This window comes from Phyllobates terribilis, unplaced genomic scaffold (assembly GCF_046119375.1).
Source record: "Phyllobates terribilis strain yellow unplaced genomic scaffold, ASM4611937v1 Scaffold_1__5_contigs__length_1240528914, whole genome shotgun sequence".
In the NCBI taxonomy this organism is placed as follows: Eukaryota; Metazoa; Chordata; class Amphibia; order Anura; family Dendrobatidae; genus Phyllobates; species Phyllobates terribilis.
The window spans coordinates 1,230,701,835-1,230,721,781 of NW_027362761.1; the positions used below are offsets into that span (position 1 = coordinate 1,230,701,835).

Sequence of the window (19,947 nt, forward strand, 5' to 3'; positions counted from 1 at the left end):
TTTGTCACTGGTGGCTCTGGGAAAGCTGTGAAGGTAGATTCTGTCACTGCTGCTGGCTATAGGAAAGCTGTGAAGGTAGATTCTGTCACTGCTGCTGGCTCTGGGAAAGCTGTGAAGGTAGATTCTGTCACTGCTGGTGGCTCTGGGAAAGCGGTGAAGGTAGATTCTGTCACTGATGCTGACTCTGGGAAAGCTGTGAAGGTAGATTCTGTCACTGATGCTGACTCTGGGAAAGCTGTGAAGGTCGATTCTGTCTCTGCTGCTGGCTCTGGGAAAGCTGTGAAGGTAGATTTTGTCACTGGTGGCTCTGGGAAAGCTGTGAAGGTAGATTCTGTCACTGCTGCTGGCTATAGGAAAGCTGTGAAGGTAGATTCTGTCACTGCTGCTGGCTATAGGAAAGCTGTGAAGGTAGATTCTGTCACTGCTGCTGGCTCTGGGAAAGCTGTGAAGGTAGATTCTGTCACTGCTGGTGGCTCTGGGAAAGCTGTGAAGGTAGATTCTGTCACTGCTGGAGGCTCTGGGAAAGCTGTGAAGGTCGATTCTGTCTCTGCTGCTGGCTCTGGGAAAGCTGTGAAGGTAGATTTTGTCACTGGTGGCTCTGGGAAAGCTGTGAAGGTAGATTCTGTCACTGCTGCTGGCTATAGGAAAGCTGTGAAGGTAGATTCTGTCACTGCTGCTGGCTATAGGAAAGCTGTGAAGGTAGATTCTGTCACTGCTGCTGGCTCTGGGAAAGCTGTGAAGGTAGATTCTGTCACTGCTGGTGGCTCTGGGAAAGCTGTGAAGGTAGATTCTGTCACTGATGCTGACTCTGGGAAAGCTGTGAAGGTAGATTCTGTCACTGCTGCTGGCTCTGGGAAAGCTGTGAAGGTAGATTCTGTCACTGCTGGAGGCTCTAGGAAAGCTGTGAAGGTAGATTCTGTCACTGCTGCTGGCTCTAGGAAAGCTGTGAAGGTAGATTCTGTCACTGCTGCTGGCTCTAGGAAAGCTGTGAAGGTAGATTCTTTCACTGCTGGTGGCTCTGGGAAAGCTGTGAAGGTAGATTCTGTCACTGCGGCTGGCTCTGGGAAAGCTGTGAAGGTAGATTTTGTCACTGGTGGCTCTGGGAAAGCTGTGAAGGTAGATTCTGTCACTGCTGCTGGCTATAGGAAAGCTGTGAAGGTAGATTCTGTCACTGCTGCTGGCTCTGGGAAAGCTGTGAAGGTAGATTCTGTCACTGCTGGTGGCTCTGGGAAAGCGGTGAATGTAGATTCTGTCACTGATGCTGACTCTGGGAAAGCTGTGAAGGTAGATTCTGTCACTGATGCTGACTCTGGGAAAGCTGTGAAGGTAGATTCTGTCACTGATGCTGACTCTGGTAAAACTGTGAAGGTAGATTCTGTCACTGATGCTGACTCTGGGAAAGCTGTGAAGGTAGATTCTGTCACTGATGCTGACTCTGGGAAAGCTGTGAAGGTACATTCTGTCACTGCTGGAGGCTCTGGGAAAGCTGTGAAGGTAGATTCTGTCACTGCTGGTGGCTCTGGGAAAGCTGTGAAGGTAGATTTTGTCACTGGTGGCTCTGGGAAAGCTGTGAAGGTAGATTCTGTCACTGCTGCTGGCTATAGGAAAGCTGTGAAGGTAGATTCTGTCACTGCTGCTGGCTATAGGAAAGCTGTGAAGGTAGATTCTGTCACTGCTGCTGGCTCTGGGAAAGCTGTGAAGGTAGATTCTGTCACTGCTGGTGGCTCTGGGAAAGCTGTGAAGGTAGATTCTGTCACTGATGCTGACTCTGGGAAAGCAGTGAAGGTAGATTGTGTCACTGCTGGGCTCTGGGAAAGCTGTGAAGGTAGATTCTGTCACTGCTGGTGGCTCTGGGAAAGCTGTGAAGGTAGATTTTGTCACTGATGCTGACTCTGGGAAAGCTGTGAAGGTGGATTCTGTCACTGCTGCTGGCTTAGGGAAAGCTGTGAAGGTAGATTCTGTCACTGATGCTGACTCTGGGAAAGCTGTGAAGGTAGATTCTGTCACTGATGCTGACTCTGGGAAAGCTGTGAAGGTACATTCTGTCACTGCTGCTGGCTCTGGGAAAGCAGTGAAGGTAGATTCTGTCACTGATGCTGACTCTGGGAAAGCTGTGAAGGTAGATTCTGTCACTGCTGCTGGCTCTGGGAAAGCTGTGAAGGTAGATTCTGTCACTGCTGCTGGCTCTGGGAAAGCTGTGAAGGTAGATTCTGTCACTGCTGGAGGCTCTGGGAAAGCTGTGAAGGTAGATTCTGTCACTGCTGCTGGCTCTGGGAAAGCTGTGACGGTAGATTGTGTCACTGCTGCTGGCTCTGGGAAAGCTGTGAAGGTAGATTCTGTCACTGCTGGAGGCTCTGGGAAAGCTGTGAAGGTAGATTCTGTCACTGCTGCTGGCTCTGGGAAAGCTATGAAGGTAGATTCTGTCACTGCCGCTGGCTCTTGGAAAGCTGTGAAGGTAGATTCTGTCGCTGCTGGAGGCTCTAGGAAAGCTGTGAAGGTAGATTCTGTCACTGCTGCTGGCTCTAGGAAAGCTGTGAAGGTAGATTCTGCAATGCTGGAGGCTCTAGGAAAGCTGTGAAGGTAGATTCTGCAATGCTGGAGGCTCTAGGAAAGCTGTGAAGGTAGATTCTGTCTCTGCTGCTGGCTCTAGGAAAGCTGTGAAGGTAGATTATGTCACTGCTGCTGGCTCTGGGAAAGCTGTGAAGGTAGATTCTGTCACTGATGCTGACTCTGGGAAAGCTGTGAAGGTAGATTGTGTCTCTGCTGCTGGCTCTGGGAAAGCTGTGAAGGTAGATTCTGTCACTGCCGCTGGCTCTTGGAAAGCTGTGAAGGTAGATTCTGTCGCTGCTGGAGGCTCTAGGAAAGCTGTGAAGGTAGATTATGTCACTGCTGCTGGCTCTAAGAAAGCTGTGAAGGTAGATTCTGTCGCTGCTGGAGGCTCTAGGAAAGCTGTGAAGGTAGATTCTGTCACTGCTGCTGGCTCTGGGAAAGCTGTGAAGGTAGATTGTCACTGCTGCTGGCTCTAGGAAAGCTGTGAAGATAGATTCTGCAATGCTGGAGGCTCTAGGAAAGCTGTGAAGGTAAATTCTGCAATGCTGGAGGCTCTAGGAAAGCTGTGAAGGTAGATTCTGTCTCTGCTGCTGGCTCTAGGAAAGCTGTGAAGGTAGATTCTGTCACTGCTGCTGGCTCTGGGAAAGCTGTGAAGGTAGATTCTGTCGCTGCTGCTGGCTCTGGGAAAGCTGTGAAGGTAGATTCTGTCACTGCTCAAGGCTCTAGGAAAGCTATGAAGGTAGATTCTGTCTCTGCTGCTGGCTCTTGGAAAGCTGTGAAGGTAGATTCTGTCACTGCTGCTGGCTCTAGGAAAGCTATGAAGGTAGATTATGTCACTGCTGCTGGCTCTGGGAAAGCTGTGAAGGTAGATTCTGTCATTGCTGCTGGCTCTGGGAAAGCTGTGAAGGTAAATTCTGTCACTGATGATGACTCTGCGAAAGCTGTGAAGGTAGATTCTGTCTCTGCTGCTGTCTCTGGGAAAGCTGTGAAGGTAGATTCTGTCACTGCTGCTGGCTCTGGGAAAGCTGTGAAGGTAGATTCTGTCTCTGCTGCTGGCTCTGGGAAAGCTGTGAAGGTAGATTCTGTCACTGCTGCTGGCTCTGGGAAAGCTGTGAAGGTAGATTCTGTCACTGCTGCTGGCTCTGGGAAAGCTGTGAAGGTAGATTCTGTCACTGCTGGAGGCTCTGGGAAAGCTGTGAAGGTAGATTCTGTCACTGCTGCTGGCTCTGGGAAAGCTGTGAAGGTAGATTCTGTCACTGCCGCTGGCTCTTGGAAAGCTGTGAAGGTAGATTCTGTCGCTGCTGGAGGCTCTAGGAAAGCTGTGAAGGTAGATTCTGTCACTGCTGCTGGCTCTAGGAAAGCTGTGAATGTAGATTCTGCAATGCTGGAGGCTCTAGGAAAGCTGTGAAGGTAGATTCTGCAATGCTGGAGGCTCTAGGAAAGCTGTGAAGGTAGATTCTGTCTCTGCTGCTGGCTCTAGGAAAGCTGTGAAGGTAGATTCTGTCGCTGCTGCTGGCTCTGGGAAAGCTGTGAAGGTCGATTCTGTCGCTGCTGGAGGCTCTAGGAAAGCTGTGAAGGTAGATTCTGCCTCTGCTGCTGGCTCTGGGAAAGCTGTGAAGGTAGATTCTGTCACTGCTGCTGGCTCTGGGAAAGCTGTGAAGGTAAATTCTGTCACTGATGCTGACTCTGGGAAAGCTGTGAAGGTAGATTGTGTCTCTGCTGCTGGCTCTGGGAAAGCTGTGAAGGTAGATTCTGTCACTGCCGCTGGCTCTTGGAAAGCTGTGAAGGTAGATTCTGTCGCTGCTGGAGGCTCTAGGAAAGCTGTGAAGGTAGATTATGTCACTGCTGCTGGCTCTAGGAAAGCTGTGAAGGTAGATTCTGTCGCTGCTGGAGGCTCTAGGAAAGCTGTGAAGGTAGATTGTCACTGCTGCTGGCTCTGGGAAAGCTGTGAAGATAGATTCTGCAATGCTGGAGGCTCTAGGAAAGCTGTGAAGGTAAATTCTGCAATGCTGGAGGCTCTAGGAAAGCTGTGAAGGTAGATTCTGTCTCTGCTGCTGGCTCTAGGAAAGCTGTGAAGGTAGATTCTGTCGCTGCTGCTGGCTCTGGGAAAGCTGTGAAGGTAGATTCTGTCGCTGCTGAAGGCTCTAGGAAAGCTGTGAAGGTAGATTCTGTCTCTGCTGCTGGCTCTGGGAAAGCTGTGAAGGTAGATTCTGTCACTGCTGCTGGCTCTAGGAAAGCTGTGAAGGTAGATTATGTCACTGCTGCTGGCTCTGGGAAAGCTGTGAAGGTAGATTCTGTCACTGCTGCTGGCTCTGGGAAAGCTGTGAAGGTATATTCTGTCACTGATACTGACTCTGGGAAAGCTGTGAAGGTAGATTCTGTCACTGCTGTTGGCTCTGGGAAAGCTGTGAAGGTAGATTCTGTCTCTGCTGCTGGCTCTGGGAAAGCCGTGAAGGTAGATTCTGTCACGGCTGCTGGCTCTGGGAAAGCTGTGAAGGTAGATTCTGTCTATGCTGCTGGCTCTGGGAAAGCTGTGAAGGTAGATTATGTCTCTGCTGCTGGCTCTGGGAAAGCAGCGAAGGTAGATTCTGTCACTGCTGCTGGCTCTGGGAAAGCTGTGAAGGTAGATTCTGTCACTGCTGGAGGCTCTGGGAAAGCTGTGAAGGTAGATTCTGTCACTGCTGCTAGCTCTGGGAAAGCTGTGAAGGTAGATTCTGTCACTGCCGCTGGCTCTTGGAAAGCTGTGAAGGTAGATTCTGTCGCTGCTGTAGGCTCTAGGAAAGCTGTGAAGGTAGATTATGTCACTGCTGCTGGCTCTAGGAAAGCTGTGAAGGTAGATTCTGTAGCTGCTGGAGGCTCTAGGAAAGCTGTGAAGGTAGATTCTGTCACTGCTGCTGGCTCTAGGAAAGCTGTGAAGGTAGATTCTGCAATGCTGGAGGCTCTAGGAAAGCTGTGAAGGTAGATTCTGCAATGCTGGAGGCTCTAGGAAAGCTGTGAAGGTAGATTCTGTCTCTGCTGCTGGCTCTAGGAAAGCTGTGAAAGTAGATTCTGTCGCTGCTGCTGGCTCTGGGAAAGCTGTGAAGGTAGATTCTGTCGCTGCTGGAGGCTCTAGGAAAGCTGTGAAGGTAGATTCTGCCTCTGCTGCTGGCTCTGGGAAAGCTGTGAAGGTAGATTCTGTCACTGCTGCTGGCTCTAGGAAAGCTGTGAAGTTAGATTATGTCACTGCTGCTGGCTCTGGGAAAGCTGTGAAGGTAAATTCTGTCACTGATGCTGACTCTGGGAAAGCTGTGAAGGTAGATTGTGTCTCTGCTGCTGGCTCTGGGAAAGCTGTGAAGGTAGATTCTGTCACTGCCGCTGGCTCTTGGAAAGCTGTGAAGGTAGATTCTGTCGCTGCTGGAGGCTCTAGGAAAGCTGTGAAGGTAGATTATGTCACTGCTGCTGGCTCTAGGAAAGCTGTGAAGGTAGATTCTGTCGCTGCTGGAGGCTCTAGGAAAGCTGTGAAGATAGATTCTGTCACTGCTGCTGGCTCTGGGAAAGCTGTGAAGGTAGATTGTCACTGCTGCTGGCTCTGGGAAATCTGTGAAGATAGATTCTGCAATGCTGGAGGCTCTAGGAAAGCTGTGAAGGTAAATTCTGCAATGCTGGAGGCTCTAGGAAAGCTGTGAAGGTAGATTCTGTCTCTGCTGCTGGCTCTAGGAAAGCTGTGAAGGTAGATTCTGTCGCTGCTGCTGGCTCTGGGAAAGCTGTGAAGGTAGATTCTGTCGCTGCTGAAGGCTCTAGGAAAGCTGTGAAGGTAGATTCTGTCTGCTGGTGGCTCTGGGAAAGCTGTGAAGGTAGATTCTGTCACTGCTGCTGGCTCTAGGAAAGCTGTGAAGGTAAATTCTGTCACTGATGCTGACTCTGCGAAAGCTGTGAAGGTAGATTCTGTCTCTGCTGAAGGCTCTAGGAAAGCTGTGAAGGTAGATTCTGTCACTGCTGCTGGCTCTGGGAAAGCTGTGAAGGTAGATTCTGTCACTGCTGCTGGCTCTGGGAAAGCTGTGAAGGTAAATTCTGTCACTGATGCTGACTCTGCGAAAGCTGTGAAGGTAGAATCTGTCTCTGCTGCTGGCTCTGGGAAAGCTGTGAAGGTAGATTCTCTCACTGCTGCTGGCTCTGGGAAAGCTGTGAAGGTAGATTCCGTCTCTGCTGCTGGCTCTGGGAAAGCTGTGAAGGTAGATTCTGTCTCTGCTGCTGGCTCTGGGAAAGCCGTGAAGGTAGATTCTGTCACTGCTGCTGGCTCTGGGAAAGCTGTGAAGGTAGATTCTGTCACTGCTGGAGGCTCTAGGAAAGCTGTGAAGGTAGATTCTGTCTCTGCTGCTGGCTCTGGGAAAGCCGTGAAGGTAGATTCTGTCACGGCTGCTGGCTCTGGGAAAGCTGTGAAGGTAGATTCTGTCTATGCTGCTGGCTCTGGGAAAGCTGTGAAGGTAGATTCTGTCTCTGCTGCTGGCTCTGGGAAAGCTGTGAAGGTAGATTCTGTCACTGCTGCTGGCTCTGGGAAAGCTGTGAAGGTAGATTCTGTCACTGCTGCTGGCTCTGGGAAAGCTGTGAAGGTAGATTCTGTCTCTGCTGCTGGCTCTAGGAAAGCTGTGAAGGTAGATTCTGTCACTGCTGCTGGCTCTAGGAAAGCTGTGAAGGTAGATTCTGTCACTGGTGGCTCTGGGAAAGCTGTGAAGGTAGATTCTGTCACTGCTGCTGGCTCTGGGAAAGCTGTGAAGGTAGATTCTGTCTCTGCTGCTGGCTCTGGGAAAGCTGTGAAGGTAGATTCTGTCACTGCTGCTGGCTCTGGGAAAGCTGTGAAGGTAGATTCTGTCACTGCTGCTGGCTCTAGGAAAGCTGTGAAGGTAGATTCTGTCACTGCTGCTGGCTCTGGGAAAGCTGTGAAGGTAAATTCTGTTACTGCTGCTGGCTCTGGGAAAGCTGTGAAGGTAAATTCTGTTACTGCTGCTGACAAAGGGAAAGCTGAAATACAGTTTAGTGATGATATATTCTGACACTGCTGCTGACAAGAAAGCTGGGTAAGCACAGAGCTAAATATTGATGCCCGTTGGCCATTTTCTGTTATCAGAAGACTTTCACAGGGCGATGAAAAGATTGACAGAACGGTTGCAGTGTTGCCTGTCAGCTGCTAAACTTTACATGTCTGCAGCTTCGGCGCAAACAAAGCGTATACTGCATCTCGTGTGACAATCTGTTCACTTCTGCCAGAAGCAAAGTTGTAAAAGTCTTAATGAAATTGCATCCATATCATAATGTACTACCTCAGAGGCAGCACTAAACATACAGTACAGACCAAAAGCTTGGACACACCTCCTCATTTAAAGATTTTTCTGTATTTTCATGACTATGAAAATTGTACATTCACACTGAAGGCATCAAAACTATGAATTACCACATGTGGAATTATATACTTACCAAAAAAGTGTGAAACAACTGAAAATATGTCTTATATTCTAGGTTCTTCAAAGTAGCCACCTTTTGCTTTGATGACTGCTTTGCACACTCTTGGCATTCTCTTGATGAGCTTCAAGAGGTAGTCACCGGAAATGGTCTTCCAACAATCTTGAAGGAGTTCCCAGAGATGCTTAGCACTTGTTGGCCCTTTTGCCTTCACTCTGTGGTCCAGCTCACCCCAAACCATCTCGATTGGGTTCAGGTCTGGTGACTGTGGAGGCCAGGTCATCTGGCGTAGCACCCCATCACTCTCCTTCTTGGTCAATTAGCCCTTACACAGTCTGGAGGTGTCTTTGGGGTCATTGTCCTGTTGAAAAATAAATGATGGTCCAACTAAACGCAAACCGGATGGAATAGCATGCCGCTGCAAGATGCTGTGGTAGCCATGCTGGTTCAGTATGCCTTCAATTGTGAATAAATCCCCAACAGTGTCACCAGCAAAGCCCCCCCACACCATCACACCTCCTCCTCCATGCTTCACGGTGGGAACCAGGCATGTAGAGTCCATCCGTTCACCTTTTCTGCGTCGCATAAAGACACGGTGGTTGGAACCAAAGATCTCAAATTTGGACTCATCAGACCCAAGCACAGATTTCCACTGGTCTAATGTCCATTCCTTGTGTTCTTTAGCCCAAACAAGTCTCTTCTGCTTGTTGCCTGTCCTTAGCTGTGGTTTCCTAGCAGCTATTTTACCATGAAGGCCTGCTGCACAAAGTCTCCTCTTAACTGTTGTTGTAGAGATGTGTCTGCTGCTAGAACTCTGTGTGGCATTGACCTGGTCTCTAATCTGAGCTGCTGTTAACCTGCGATTTCTGAGGCTGGTGACTCGGATAAACTTATCCTCAGAAGCAGAGTTGACTCTTGGTCTTCCTTTCCTGGGGCCGTCCTCATGTGAGCCAGTTTCTTTGTAGCGCTTGATGGTTTTTGCAACTGCACTTGGGGACACTTTCAAAGTTTTCCCAATTTTTCGCACTGACTGACCTTCATTTCTTAAAGTAATGATGGCCACTCGTTTTTCTTTACTTAGAATTTGTATTATGGCAAGAAAAAAGCAGCTAACAGTCTATTCAGTAGGGCTATCAGCTGTGTATCCACCAGACTTCTGCACAACACAACTGATGGTCCCAACCCCATTTATAAGGCAAGAAATCCCACTTCTTAAACCTGACAGGGCACACCTGTGAAGTGAAGACCATTTCCGGTGACTACCTCTTGAAGCTCATCAAGAGAATACCAAGAGTGTGCAAAGCAGTCATCAAAGCAAAAGGTGGCTACTCTGAAGAACCTAGAATATAAGACATATTTTCAGTTGTTTCACACTTTTTTGTTAAGTATATAATTCCACATGTGTTAATTCATAGTTTTGATGCCTTCAGTGTGAATGTACAATTTTTATAGTTATGAAAATACAGAAAAATCTTTAAATGAGGAGGTGTGTTCAAATTTTCGGTCTGTACTGCAGGGCATGCAGAGTGTGCGAGTCTTCCTCCAGGGCAGATATTACAGTGGTAATCTTCCATAATGCAGTGATGTCGGATTTGCAGTAGTGCAGTGAGCGAGTCTTCTTCCACTCCATGTCAGTTATGCCGTCGACCAGAGTGCGCGAGTCTTACTCCAGTGCATGTGGGTTATGCCGTCGACCAGAGTGCGCGAGTCTTACTCCAGTGCATGTGGGTTATGCCATGTTAGGACTGTAGACTTCTATCGGGCATGCATTGCTCAGTGAGGTACCATTAGAGCAGAAGTACAGAACTTTGTGGATGTCTACATGAAATTGTCTCAGTCTCTACCCTCCATGCTCTCTTTACAGCGGTCAGTAAGAGGTATGAATGCGCCAACTTTGGGGAGCAGGGCATCACCGTGGGATGTTGGGATTTGTATCGTCATGACATAGACTGTCAATGGATTGACATAACGGATGTGAAACCAGGAAACTACATACTTCAGGTAAGCCCATCTCTGATGTTAGCAGACTGCAGCCCTCGTCATCGGCCCCCAGCTGAGGGTGAAGATACAAATACAAAAAACATTGAAAAAAGTGACGCTCCAATGGCGCTGTCAGTCCAATAAAAACATTGTTTTTTTAATAATTCATCGGAGATTAGTGGCCACTACAGGGGTGTCTGTGACCAGAAGCTGTTTGCATTTTTCCCGGTATTCTCATTCATGTGTATTTCTTTATTCGTAAGGTTGTCATTAATCCAAATTTTGAAGTGGCAGAAAGTGACTTCACCAACAATGCCATGAAATGTAACTGCAAATATGATGGGCACCGAATCTGGATACACAACTGTCACATAGGTGAGTGGCGGGGTAAAGAGACCCTCGGGGAGCGGAGACCAGTCCTATAATGCTCGGGGTGAAATGTGCGGCTAAAACACAAGGTGGTGATCGTCCAGAACATGGCAGCTGACCGCGTCTGTACGCCCACACTGTCCGGGATGGATGATGTCCAGTGTTATAGTTTATGGGGGGAGGCAGGATCCACCCAGGTTGAGGCGTTACCAGACATTTGAATTTGACATTAAAACAAATGCTAAGCCTTGAATGTTGTATGTCACCCGGAGGCTGAAGCTGCTTCTATACGATATTCTACAAGTAACGCCATTACTAGGCCACTCAACATCAGAGAATTGCCCCCCTGAAGTTGACTCCAGTAATTCCTGTTAATGAAAGAGACTGGGTCGTATCTCCCCAATAATAACGTAGTTTAGATTGTATAATGCATGTGGCCAGCAGCCGGCTTTACATTGAAAGGGGTCCACATGGTCTCCATCTATCTCAGCCCTGCTGGACCAATCATCCATGTAAGGAGTAGGCCACAGCTAGAAGAATCCCCTCGATGTTCCTGACCTCACCTCCTCTGGCAGAGTTACTAGTCACGATGTAGACAGCTCCTAAGGTTGTGTATGGCTGGACACCACAGATTAGCCTATCTTATGCACACAACAAACATGACCAGCCATCTAGAAAGGACAGCCAGCAAACCACTCTGTGACTCCATGTTGTGTCTCGTGTTGTTTCAGGTGACGCATTCAGTGAAGAAGCAAACAAGAGGTTTGAACAGTATAGGGGGCAGCTCAACAACCAAATCCTTTAACACCATTGCTTCTCCTCCTGAAAGCCTCAGCCAAGAATTCCCACATGGTAATAAATGGGAGGAGCACAAAGTCAACGAAACACCGGCCAGGGCTGGGGACTTGTGATGTGGGCGGCCATGGCCTGGTGTCATCTGGCCAGATCAGTGCTGGCTCATTTGTTTTCATGATCATCTCTTGGTGGCGGTAAAGTTGTAGAGGTGTACACAGACGACCTATATTGTGAATCCTACACTCCATCATGTAAGCTGCTGCTACTGACCGATGACGACACTAAAAGACGAGGAGACTGTGAACCGGACGCAGACGTTCCTCCTGGGTCTCAGCCTCTTGTCACGACCCTCCCTACAGACGACGGCTCCAGGTGCAGAAGATCCATAGCAATGTCAACATGGAGCAGTCACGCATCCTACACAATGCATGGGTGCTACTAACACACAGGTCCTCAGACGATTACATCCTATCGCAAAGGTGCTCACACAAATCTCTGGTTATTTGTGCTACTAAAAGTTGTAGGGTTTTTTTCTTCATAAATTCTTCCATATTAAGTTGGTGTGGTGCATTACTGAAAACGGCAAAATGCAGATAAGTGTACGACACACGAGTACAAACACCACACAATACAGCCATGTACAGGACACAACTACACTGAGTGGTCCCTCTATAAGACCCTCACCTCTAGCAGCACATTTCCCCCTCAGCAATTCAGTGAGACGTTCAGTGATGACCTCGTTATCCCGGATATCATTCGAGGTGGACAGGATCGTTAGATAGAAGTACTAAAACTTCTTCTGTTATCAAGGAATCAATCCATGACTATTCCACCCTTGTGTCACTGGACACAGTCTTCCTACCATACTATCCAAACCTGGATCCCGTGTGGGCCAAAAACCATCACCCACACCATTACTCCATTAGATTGACTACAAGGATTCATTCAAAGGGTGTGGAAATAAAATTCCCCCCAACAATTATTCCACCTCCAGTAGAGTCTGATTAAAGGGGTCGTTCCTCCACAGCTTTGAGACTCTTTGCGTTGTCCACCTGACCCTTCATACGAACAACTATTCACTATTTATCTTCACACCCTTCTCTAATCTTTTTATGGGAACAATTTTTCACATCCTCCGGATTCTTTCATTGGTAAAATTCTTCACCTCCTCTACTGATATTTTTATTGGAACGATTCTTCATATCCGACCGGGTCCTTCATTATAATGATTCTTCATATACTCTTCTGATCGCTTATAGTGATGACTTTTCCGTGCGAATCCTTAATCCCACCATTCTCTGTACAGTCATGGCCAAAAGTATTGTGAATGACACCAAAATGATATTTTCCCATGATCTGCTGGCCTCTGGTTTTTATTAGTGTTTGTCTGATGTTTCTATCACATACAGAAATATAATTGCAATCATATTATGAGGACCAATAGGTTATATTGACAGTTAGAATGAGTCAATATTTGCAGTGTTGCCCCTTCTTCTTCAAGACCTCTGTAATTCTCCCTGGCATGCTCTCAATCAACTTTTGGACCAAATCCTGACTGATAGCAGTCCATTCTTGCATAATCAATGCTTGCATTTTGCCAGAATTTGTTGGTTTTTGTTTGTCCACCCGTCTCTTGATGATTGACCACAAGTTCTCAATGGGATTAAGATCTGGGGACTTTCCAGGCCATGGACCCAAAATCTCTATGTTTTGTTCCATTAGCCATTTAGTTATTACCTTTGCTTTATGGCAAGGTGCTCCATCATGCTGGAAAAGGCATTGTTGGGCGCCAAACTGCTCTTGGACGGTTGGGAGAAGTTGCTCTTGGAGGACATTCTGGTACCATTCTTTATTCATGGCTGTGTTTTTAGGCAAGACTGTGAGTGAGCCGATTTCCTTGGCTGAGAAGCAACCCCACACATGAATGGTTTCAGGATGCTTTACAGTTGGCATGAGACAAGACTGGTGGCAGCGCTCACCTCTTCTTCTCCGAATAAGCTGTTTTCCAGATGTCCCAAACAATCGAAAAGGGGATTCATCAGAGAAAATGACTTTGCCCCAGTCCTCAGCAGTCCACTCCCTGTACCTTTTGCAGAATATCAGTCGGTCCCTGATATTTTTTCTGGAGAGAAGTGGCTTCTTTGCTGCCCTCCTTGAAACCAGCCCTTGCTCAAAGAGTCTCCGCCTCACAGTGCGTGCAGAAGCACTCACACCAGCCTGCTGCCATTCCTGAGCAAGCTCGGCACTGCTGGTAGTCCGATCCCGCAGCTGAAACAGTTTTAAGATACGGTCCTGGCGCTTGCTGGTCTTTCTTGGGCGCCCTGGAGCCTTTTTGACAACAATGGAAGCTCTCTCCTTGAAGTTCTTGATGATGCGATAGATTGTTGACTGAGGTGCAATCTTTGTAGCTGCGATACTCTTCCCTGTTAGGCCATTTTTGTGCAGTGCAATGATGGCTGCACGTGTTTCTTTAGAGATAACCATGGTTAACTGAAGAGAAACAATGATACCAAGAACCAGCCTCCTTTTAAAGTGTCCAGTGATGTCATTCTTACTTAATCATGACTGATTGATCGCCAGCCCTGTCCTCATCAACACCCACACCTGTGTTAATGGATCAATCACTAAAACGATGTTAGCTGCTCCTTTTAAGGCAGGACTGCAATGATGTTGAAATGTGTTTTGGGGGTTAAAGTTCATTTTCTGGGCAAATATTGACCTTGCAAGTACAGTAATTGCTGTTAAGCTGATCACTCTTTGACATTCAGGAGTATATGCAAATTGCTATTACAAAAAATGAAGCAGTAAACTTTGGAAAAATTACTATTTGTCTCATTCTCAATACTTTTGGCCATGACTGTATACTCTCCAATCTATGGCACCAGAAAACCCCACAAGGCAATGGAGTCCTGGCCCCACATAGACTAGCACCAATGATCCAATTTTCAGTAAAGTTGCTCCGATAATTAGATTTTCCTATACTGATAAGGAGTCACGGAGCGTCTAATCTTCATATGGTGAAGCTCCAATCATGAAAGGCCTGGGATCGATAACGAACACATCATACACCTATCTACAGGGCAGAGGTAGGAGACTCATTCTATTAAAACTTCTTGAGGAGCAACGGGTAGGTAAAAAGAAACAGTGCCCCTGCAGGAGAGGAGGAGGTATTAAACCCAAGCAGTTACAGAAGAAGCAATATACATAGGACAGCACTGTGGGGTCTTCAGTACCAGGCAAAGGATCACAGAATGTGCACTATTTACAACCATAATATTGGGTATAGAGTGGAGGGCCCTGACCCACCTCTCCATGGACCTCCGCATCTACACATGCCAGAAAGTGTGACCCCACAACAACAGAAACCTATCTTAGAAATCTCCCAGGAAAGACCTTTAGTATGTCAGAAATGTGTCTCCTTAAAGGGAACCGGTCACGTCCTTTTTGTGTTTTTAACTGGCCCCAGTGTGTTAGTAATGTGCGTCACTTAGATGATTTTCTCAAAGAAAAGCTCGCAGTAGACATGTGTGTCAGTGGCCACATGATAGTTTGTCTTCCTGCCGTGGAGCATGCGCACTGGATCTAGGTGTACGTCCCCAGCTTCTTTTCACCTGTGCACATGCTCCAGCGCCGCTGTGTCAGTGGCCACATGATAGTTTGTCTTCCCGCCGTGGAGCATGCGCACTGGATCTGGGTGTACGTCCCCAGCTTCTTTTCACCTGTGCACATGCTCCAGCGCCGCTTTGTCAGTGGCCACATGATAGTTTGTCTTCCCGCCGTGGAGCATGCGCACTGGATCTAGGTGTACGTCCCCAGCTTCTTTTCACCTGTGCACATGCTCCAGCGCCGCTTTGTCAGTGGCCACATGATAGTTTGTCTTCCCGCCGTGGAGCATGCGCACTGGATCTAGGTGTACGTCCCCAGCTTCTTTTCACCTGTGCACATGCTCCAGTGCCGCTGTGTCGGTGGCCACATGATAGTTTGTCTTCCCGCCGTGGAGCATGCGCACTGGATCTGGGTGTACGTCCCCAGCTTCTTTTCACCTGTGCACATGCTCCAGCGTCGCTTTGTCAGTGGCCACATGATAGTTTGTCTTCCCGCCGTGGAGCATGCACACTGGATCTGAGTGTACGTCCCCAGCTTCTTTTCACCTGTGCACATGCTCCAGCGCCGCTGTGTCGGTGGCCACATGATAGTTTGTCTTCCCGCCGTGGAGCATACGCACTGGATCTGGGTGTACGTCCCCAGCTTCTTTTCACCTGTGCCCATGCTCCGGAGCCGCTGTGTCAGTGGCCACATGATAGTTTGTCTTCCCGCCGTGGAGCATGCGCACTGAATCTGAGTGTACGTCCCCAGCTTCTTTTCACCTGTGCTCATGCTCCGGAGCCGCTGTGTCAGTGGCCACATGATAGTTTGTCTTCCCGCCGTGGAGCATGCGCACTGAATCTGAGTGTACGTCCCCAGCTTCTTTTCACCTGTGCTCATGCTCCGGAGCCGCTGTGTCAGTGGCCACATGATAGTTTGTCTTCCCGCCGTGGAGCATGCGCACTGAATCTGAGTGTACGTCCCCAGCTTCTTTTCACCTGTGCCCATGCTCCGGAGCCGCTGTGTCAGCGGCCATATGATAGTTTGTCTTCCTGCCGTGGAGCATACGCTCAGGATCTGGGTGTACGTCCCCAGCTTCTTTTCACCTGTGCGCATGCTCCGGAGCCGCAGGGTCAGCGGACACATGATAGTTTGTCTTCCTGCTTGCCGCCATGGAGCATGCGCACTGAATCTGAGTGTACGTCCCCAGCTTCTTTTCACCTGTGCGCATGCTCCGGAGCCGCTGTGTTAGTGACCACATGATAGTTTGTCTTCCCGCCGTGGACCATACGCACTGGATCTGAGTGTACGTCCCCAGCTTCTTTTCACCTGTGCACATGCTCCAGAGCCGCTGGGTCAGCGGACACATGATAGTTTGTCTTCCTGCCGTGGAGCATGCGCACTGGATCTGAGTGTACGTCCCCAGCTTCTTTTCACTTGTGCGCATGCTCCAGAGCCGCTGGGTCAGCGGACACATGATAGTTTGTCTTCCTGCTTGCCGCCATGGAGCATGCGCACTGAATCTGGGTGTACGGCCCCAGCTTCTTTTCACCTGTGCGCATGCTCCGGAGCCGCTGGGTCAGCGGACACATGATAGTTTGTCAGCGTGAACACTATTCACACCACAGTCTTCCTGCTCCGCGACGGGCCAGTCACGACAATCAATCACAATGCGGTGAACGTGAATAATTTTGAACAGGACCATGACTGACCTGAAAGTGCCGCCCCGATAACTGAAACTAAGGTGCAATCTGCTAATGATAGAAAGGGCACATAATACTGGGAGCTTTTCTTTGAGAAAACCATGTTAGTAAACCACATTGCTAACAATACACTGTGGCAGTGTAAAACACAAAGGACAGGACAGGTTCCCTTTAAGAAAGGGCGGCCATATATACCGTGCACAAAATGTGACTTTTCTCCTTGGGGAAAGACCAGCAGTTCGGAAGGAAATTGAATGACACAAGATCTTTAAAGTAAAAGAAGAGGTAATAATCTGATATGGCTGATATAACCGTGCTCAAAATATCCGTTATTTTGCTCTGGCTGATATAACCGTGCTCATAATATCCGTTATTTTGCTCTGGCTGATATAACCGTGCTCGCATCATCCGTTATTTTGCTCTGGCTGATCTAACCGTGCTCATATCATCCGTTATTTTGCTCTGGCTGATATAACCATGCTCGCATCATCCGTTATTTTGCTCTGGCTGATATAACCGTGCTCGCATCATCCGTTATTTTGCTCTGGCTGATATAACCGTGCTCATATCATCCGTTATTTTGCTCTGGCTGATATAACCGTGCTCGCATCATCCGTTATTTTGCTCTGGCTGATATAACCGTGCTCATATCATCCGTTATTTTGCTCTGGCTGATACAACAGTGCTCGCATCGCCCGTTATTTTGCTCTGGCTGATATAACAGTGCTCGCATCGCCCGTTATTTTGCTCTGGCTGATCTAACCGTGCTCATAATATCCGTTATTTTGCTCTGGCTGATCTAACAGTGCTCGCATCATCCGTTATTTTGCTCTGGCTGATATAACCGTGCTCGCATCATCCGTTATTTTGCTCTGGCTGATACAACAGTGCTCGCATCATCCGTTATTTTGCTCTGGCTGATATAACAGTGCTCGCATCGCCCGTTATTTTGCTCTGGCTGATATAACAGTGCTCGCATCGCCCGTTATTTTGCTCTGGCTGATATAACAGTGCTCGCATCGCCCGTTATTTTGCTCTGGCTGATATAACCGTGCTCGCATCATCCGTTATTTTGCTCTGGCTGATATAACCGTGCTCATATCATCCGTTATTTTGCTCTGGCTGATATAACCGTGCTCATATCATCCGTTATTTTGCTCTGGCTGATATAACCGTGCTCATATCATCCGTTATTTTGCTCTGGCTGATATAACCGTGCTCATATCATCCGTTATTTTGCTCTGGCTGATATAACCGTGCTCGCGTCATCCGTTATTTTGCTCTGGCTGATATAACAGTGCTCGCGTCACCCATTATTTTGCTCTGGCTGATATAACAGTGCTCGCGTCATCCGTTATTTTGCTCTGGCTGCTATAACCGTTCTCGCATTATCCGTTATTTTGCTCTGGCTGATACAACAGTGCTCGCGTTACCCTTTATTTTGCTCTGGCTCATATAACCGTTCTCGTATTATCCGTTATTTTGCTCTGGCTGATATAACCGTGCTCGCATTATCCGTTATTTTGCTCTGGCTGATATAACCATGCTCGCATCGCCCGTTATTTTGCTCTGGCTGATATAACCGTGCTCATATCATCCGTTATTTTGCTCTGGCTGATATAACCGTGCTCGCATCATCCATTATATTGCTCTGGCTGATATAACAGTGCTCGCATCATCCGTTATTTTGCTCTGGCTGATATAACCGTGCTCATATCATCCGTTATTTTGCTCTGGCTGATATAACCGTGCTCATATCATCCGTTATTTTGCTCTGGCTGATATAACCGTGCTCATATCATCCGTTATTTTGCTCTGGCTGATATAACCGTGCTCGCGTCATCCGTTATTTTGCTCTGGCTGATATAACAGTGCTCGCGTCACCCATTATTTTGCTCTGGCTGATATAACAGTGCTCGCGTCATCCGTTATTTTGCTCTGGCTGCTATAACCGTGCTCGCATTATCCGTTATTTTGCTCTGGCTGATATAACCATGCTCGCATCGCCCGTTATTTTGCTCTGGCTGATATAACCGTGCTCATATCATCCGTTATTTTGCTCTGGCTCATATAACCGTTCTCGTATTATCCGTTATTTTGCTCTGGCTGATATAACCGTGCTCGCATTATCCGTTATTTTGCTCTGGCTGATATAACCATGCTCGCATCGCCCGTTATTTTGCTCTGGCTGATATAACAGTGCTCGCATCATCCGTTATTTTGCTCTGGCTGATATAACCATGCTCGCATCGCCCGTTATTTTGCTCTGGCTGATATAACAGTGCTCGCATCATCCGTTATTTTGCTCTGGCTGATATAACCGTGCTCATATCATCCGTTATTTTGCTCTGGCTGATATAACCGTGCTCATATCATCCGTTATTTTGCTCTGGCTGATATAACCGTGCTCATATCATCCGTTATTTTGCTCTGGCTGATATAACCGTGCTCATATCATCCGTTATTTTGCTCTGGCTGATATAACCGTGCTCGCGTCATCCGTTATTTTGCTTTTCAATGGCTACTATTACACCTGACATCACACCCTCAGCAGCCAGATGTCAAGTCACAATACACGACAGAGCCATACTGCAGACCTGGAGTCTACATACCCTCCGACACTGGATAGACCCTCGCCACGAGAGAAGCTCTACACGTGGTGATGCTGAGCAGTGCCGATACAGGCACAGCTCCGACAAGAAGTGATATTCCTACTGAGTCCAGGACATACAGCCTTGGAGTAAAGACCCCTCCAGCGCAGCGTCACTGCCTCGTTTCAAGTTAGACATAACCCAGTAAGACCTGGAAGTGACACCGGTGATATCAGGCCAAACATTGTAATAAAGAGTCTTCCACATCGGTATAAATCAAGAGTTCATGACTGGGAGACGTCACTTCTAGCAGGACATGCGCCAGCCACTCCATCCAAAGAGGAAAGTCCAGAGGTGATTGTAGTGAACCCCAATATTACACCCCATCATACTCAGGATTCACAGGTCTATACCTATGTATTTGGCAGAAGGACCAACAATTCCACGCCTATCCCCCAGGAGTGGTCGCCGTCCACTATGGGCCTTGCCGATGAGGATAGACTTGTGGACGGTTAGCTGGTAGCTCCACCAGTTCTCACCCCAGTGTGCCCTTATGTCGAGCAGCTATCACTCCACCACCTCAGGGATGACTGTCACCATCAGTGTCTCATAGCCGCGGCGGATCATCATAGTGAGCTTCTCCTGAGAGTTCACAGCATCAAACACATCCTCTGCGGTGGCCGCCTTCCGAGAATTGATCTCTAGGATAATGTCTCCGGCTTTCAGACCCGCCCTGAAGGGTTAGAAGAAGTCAGAGGACCCAGGCAGCAGGCAGCACAAATCTCTATGAATGCAAGCACTTACTGGTGAGCAGGCGATCCGATGATCACTTTATGGATGAGGATTCCGTGAAGAACGTCGGGAAATCCAGGATCCCGGAATTTCATGTCTGCCAGGATCCTGCAAATAATAGGGTGAGGTAGTGAATATAGAGAGCC

The 19,947-nt window shown here is 48.1% G+C and overlaps 2 protein-coding genes across 2 annotated transcripts in view; one reads left to right on the forward strand and one right to left on the reverse strand.

Annotated features, from left to right (window-relative positions):
• The window catches only part of LOXL3 (lysyl oxidase like 3), a 155,044-nt gene extending 143,358 nt beyond the window's left edge, over window positions 1-11,686 (forward strand). The window contains 3 exon segments of the mRNA XM_073649999.1: window positions 9,851-9,987; window positions 10,230-10,341; window positions 11,067-11,686. Coding sequence (XP_073506100.1) covers window positions 9,851-9,987; window positions 10,230-10,341; window positions 11,067-11,140 — 323 coding nt within the window. The 3' untranslated portion in view covers window positions 11,141-11,686.
• A 7,553-nt stretch (window positions 11,687-19,239) lies between these two features.
• LOC141164594 (serine protease HTRA2, mitochondrial-like) overlaps window positions 19,240-19,947 on the reverse strand; it is a 46,573-nt gene continuing 45,865 nt past the window's right edge. Inside the window, exons 5-6 of the mRNA XM_073650012.1 lie at window positions 19,814-19,909; window positions 19,240-19,742 (exon numbers count right to left, since the gene is read on the reverse strand). Coding sequence (XP_073506113.1) covers window positions 19,577-19,742; window positions 19,814-19,909 — 262 coding nt within the window. The 3' untranslated portion in view covers window positions 19,240-19,576. The remainder of the gene's footprint in view (window positions 19,743-19,813; window positions 19,910-19,947) is intronic.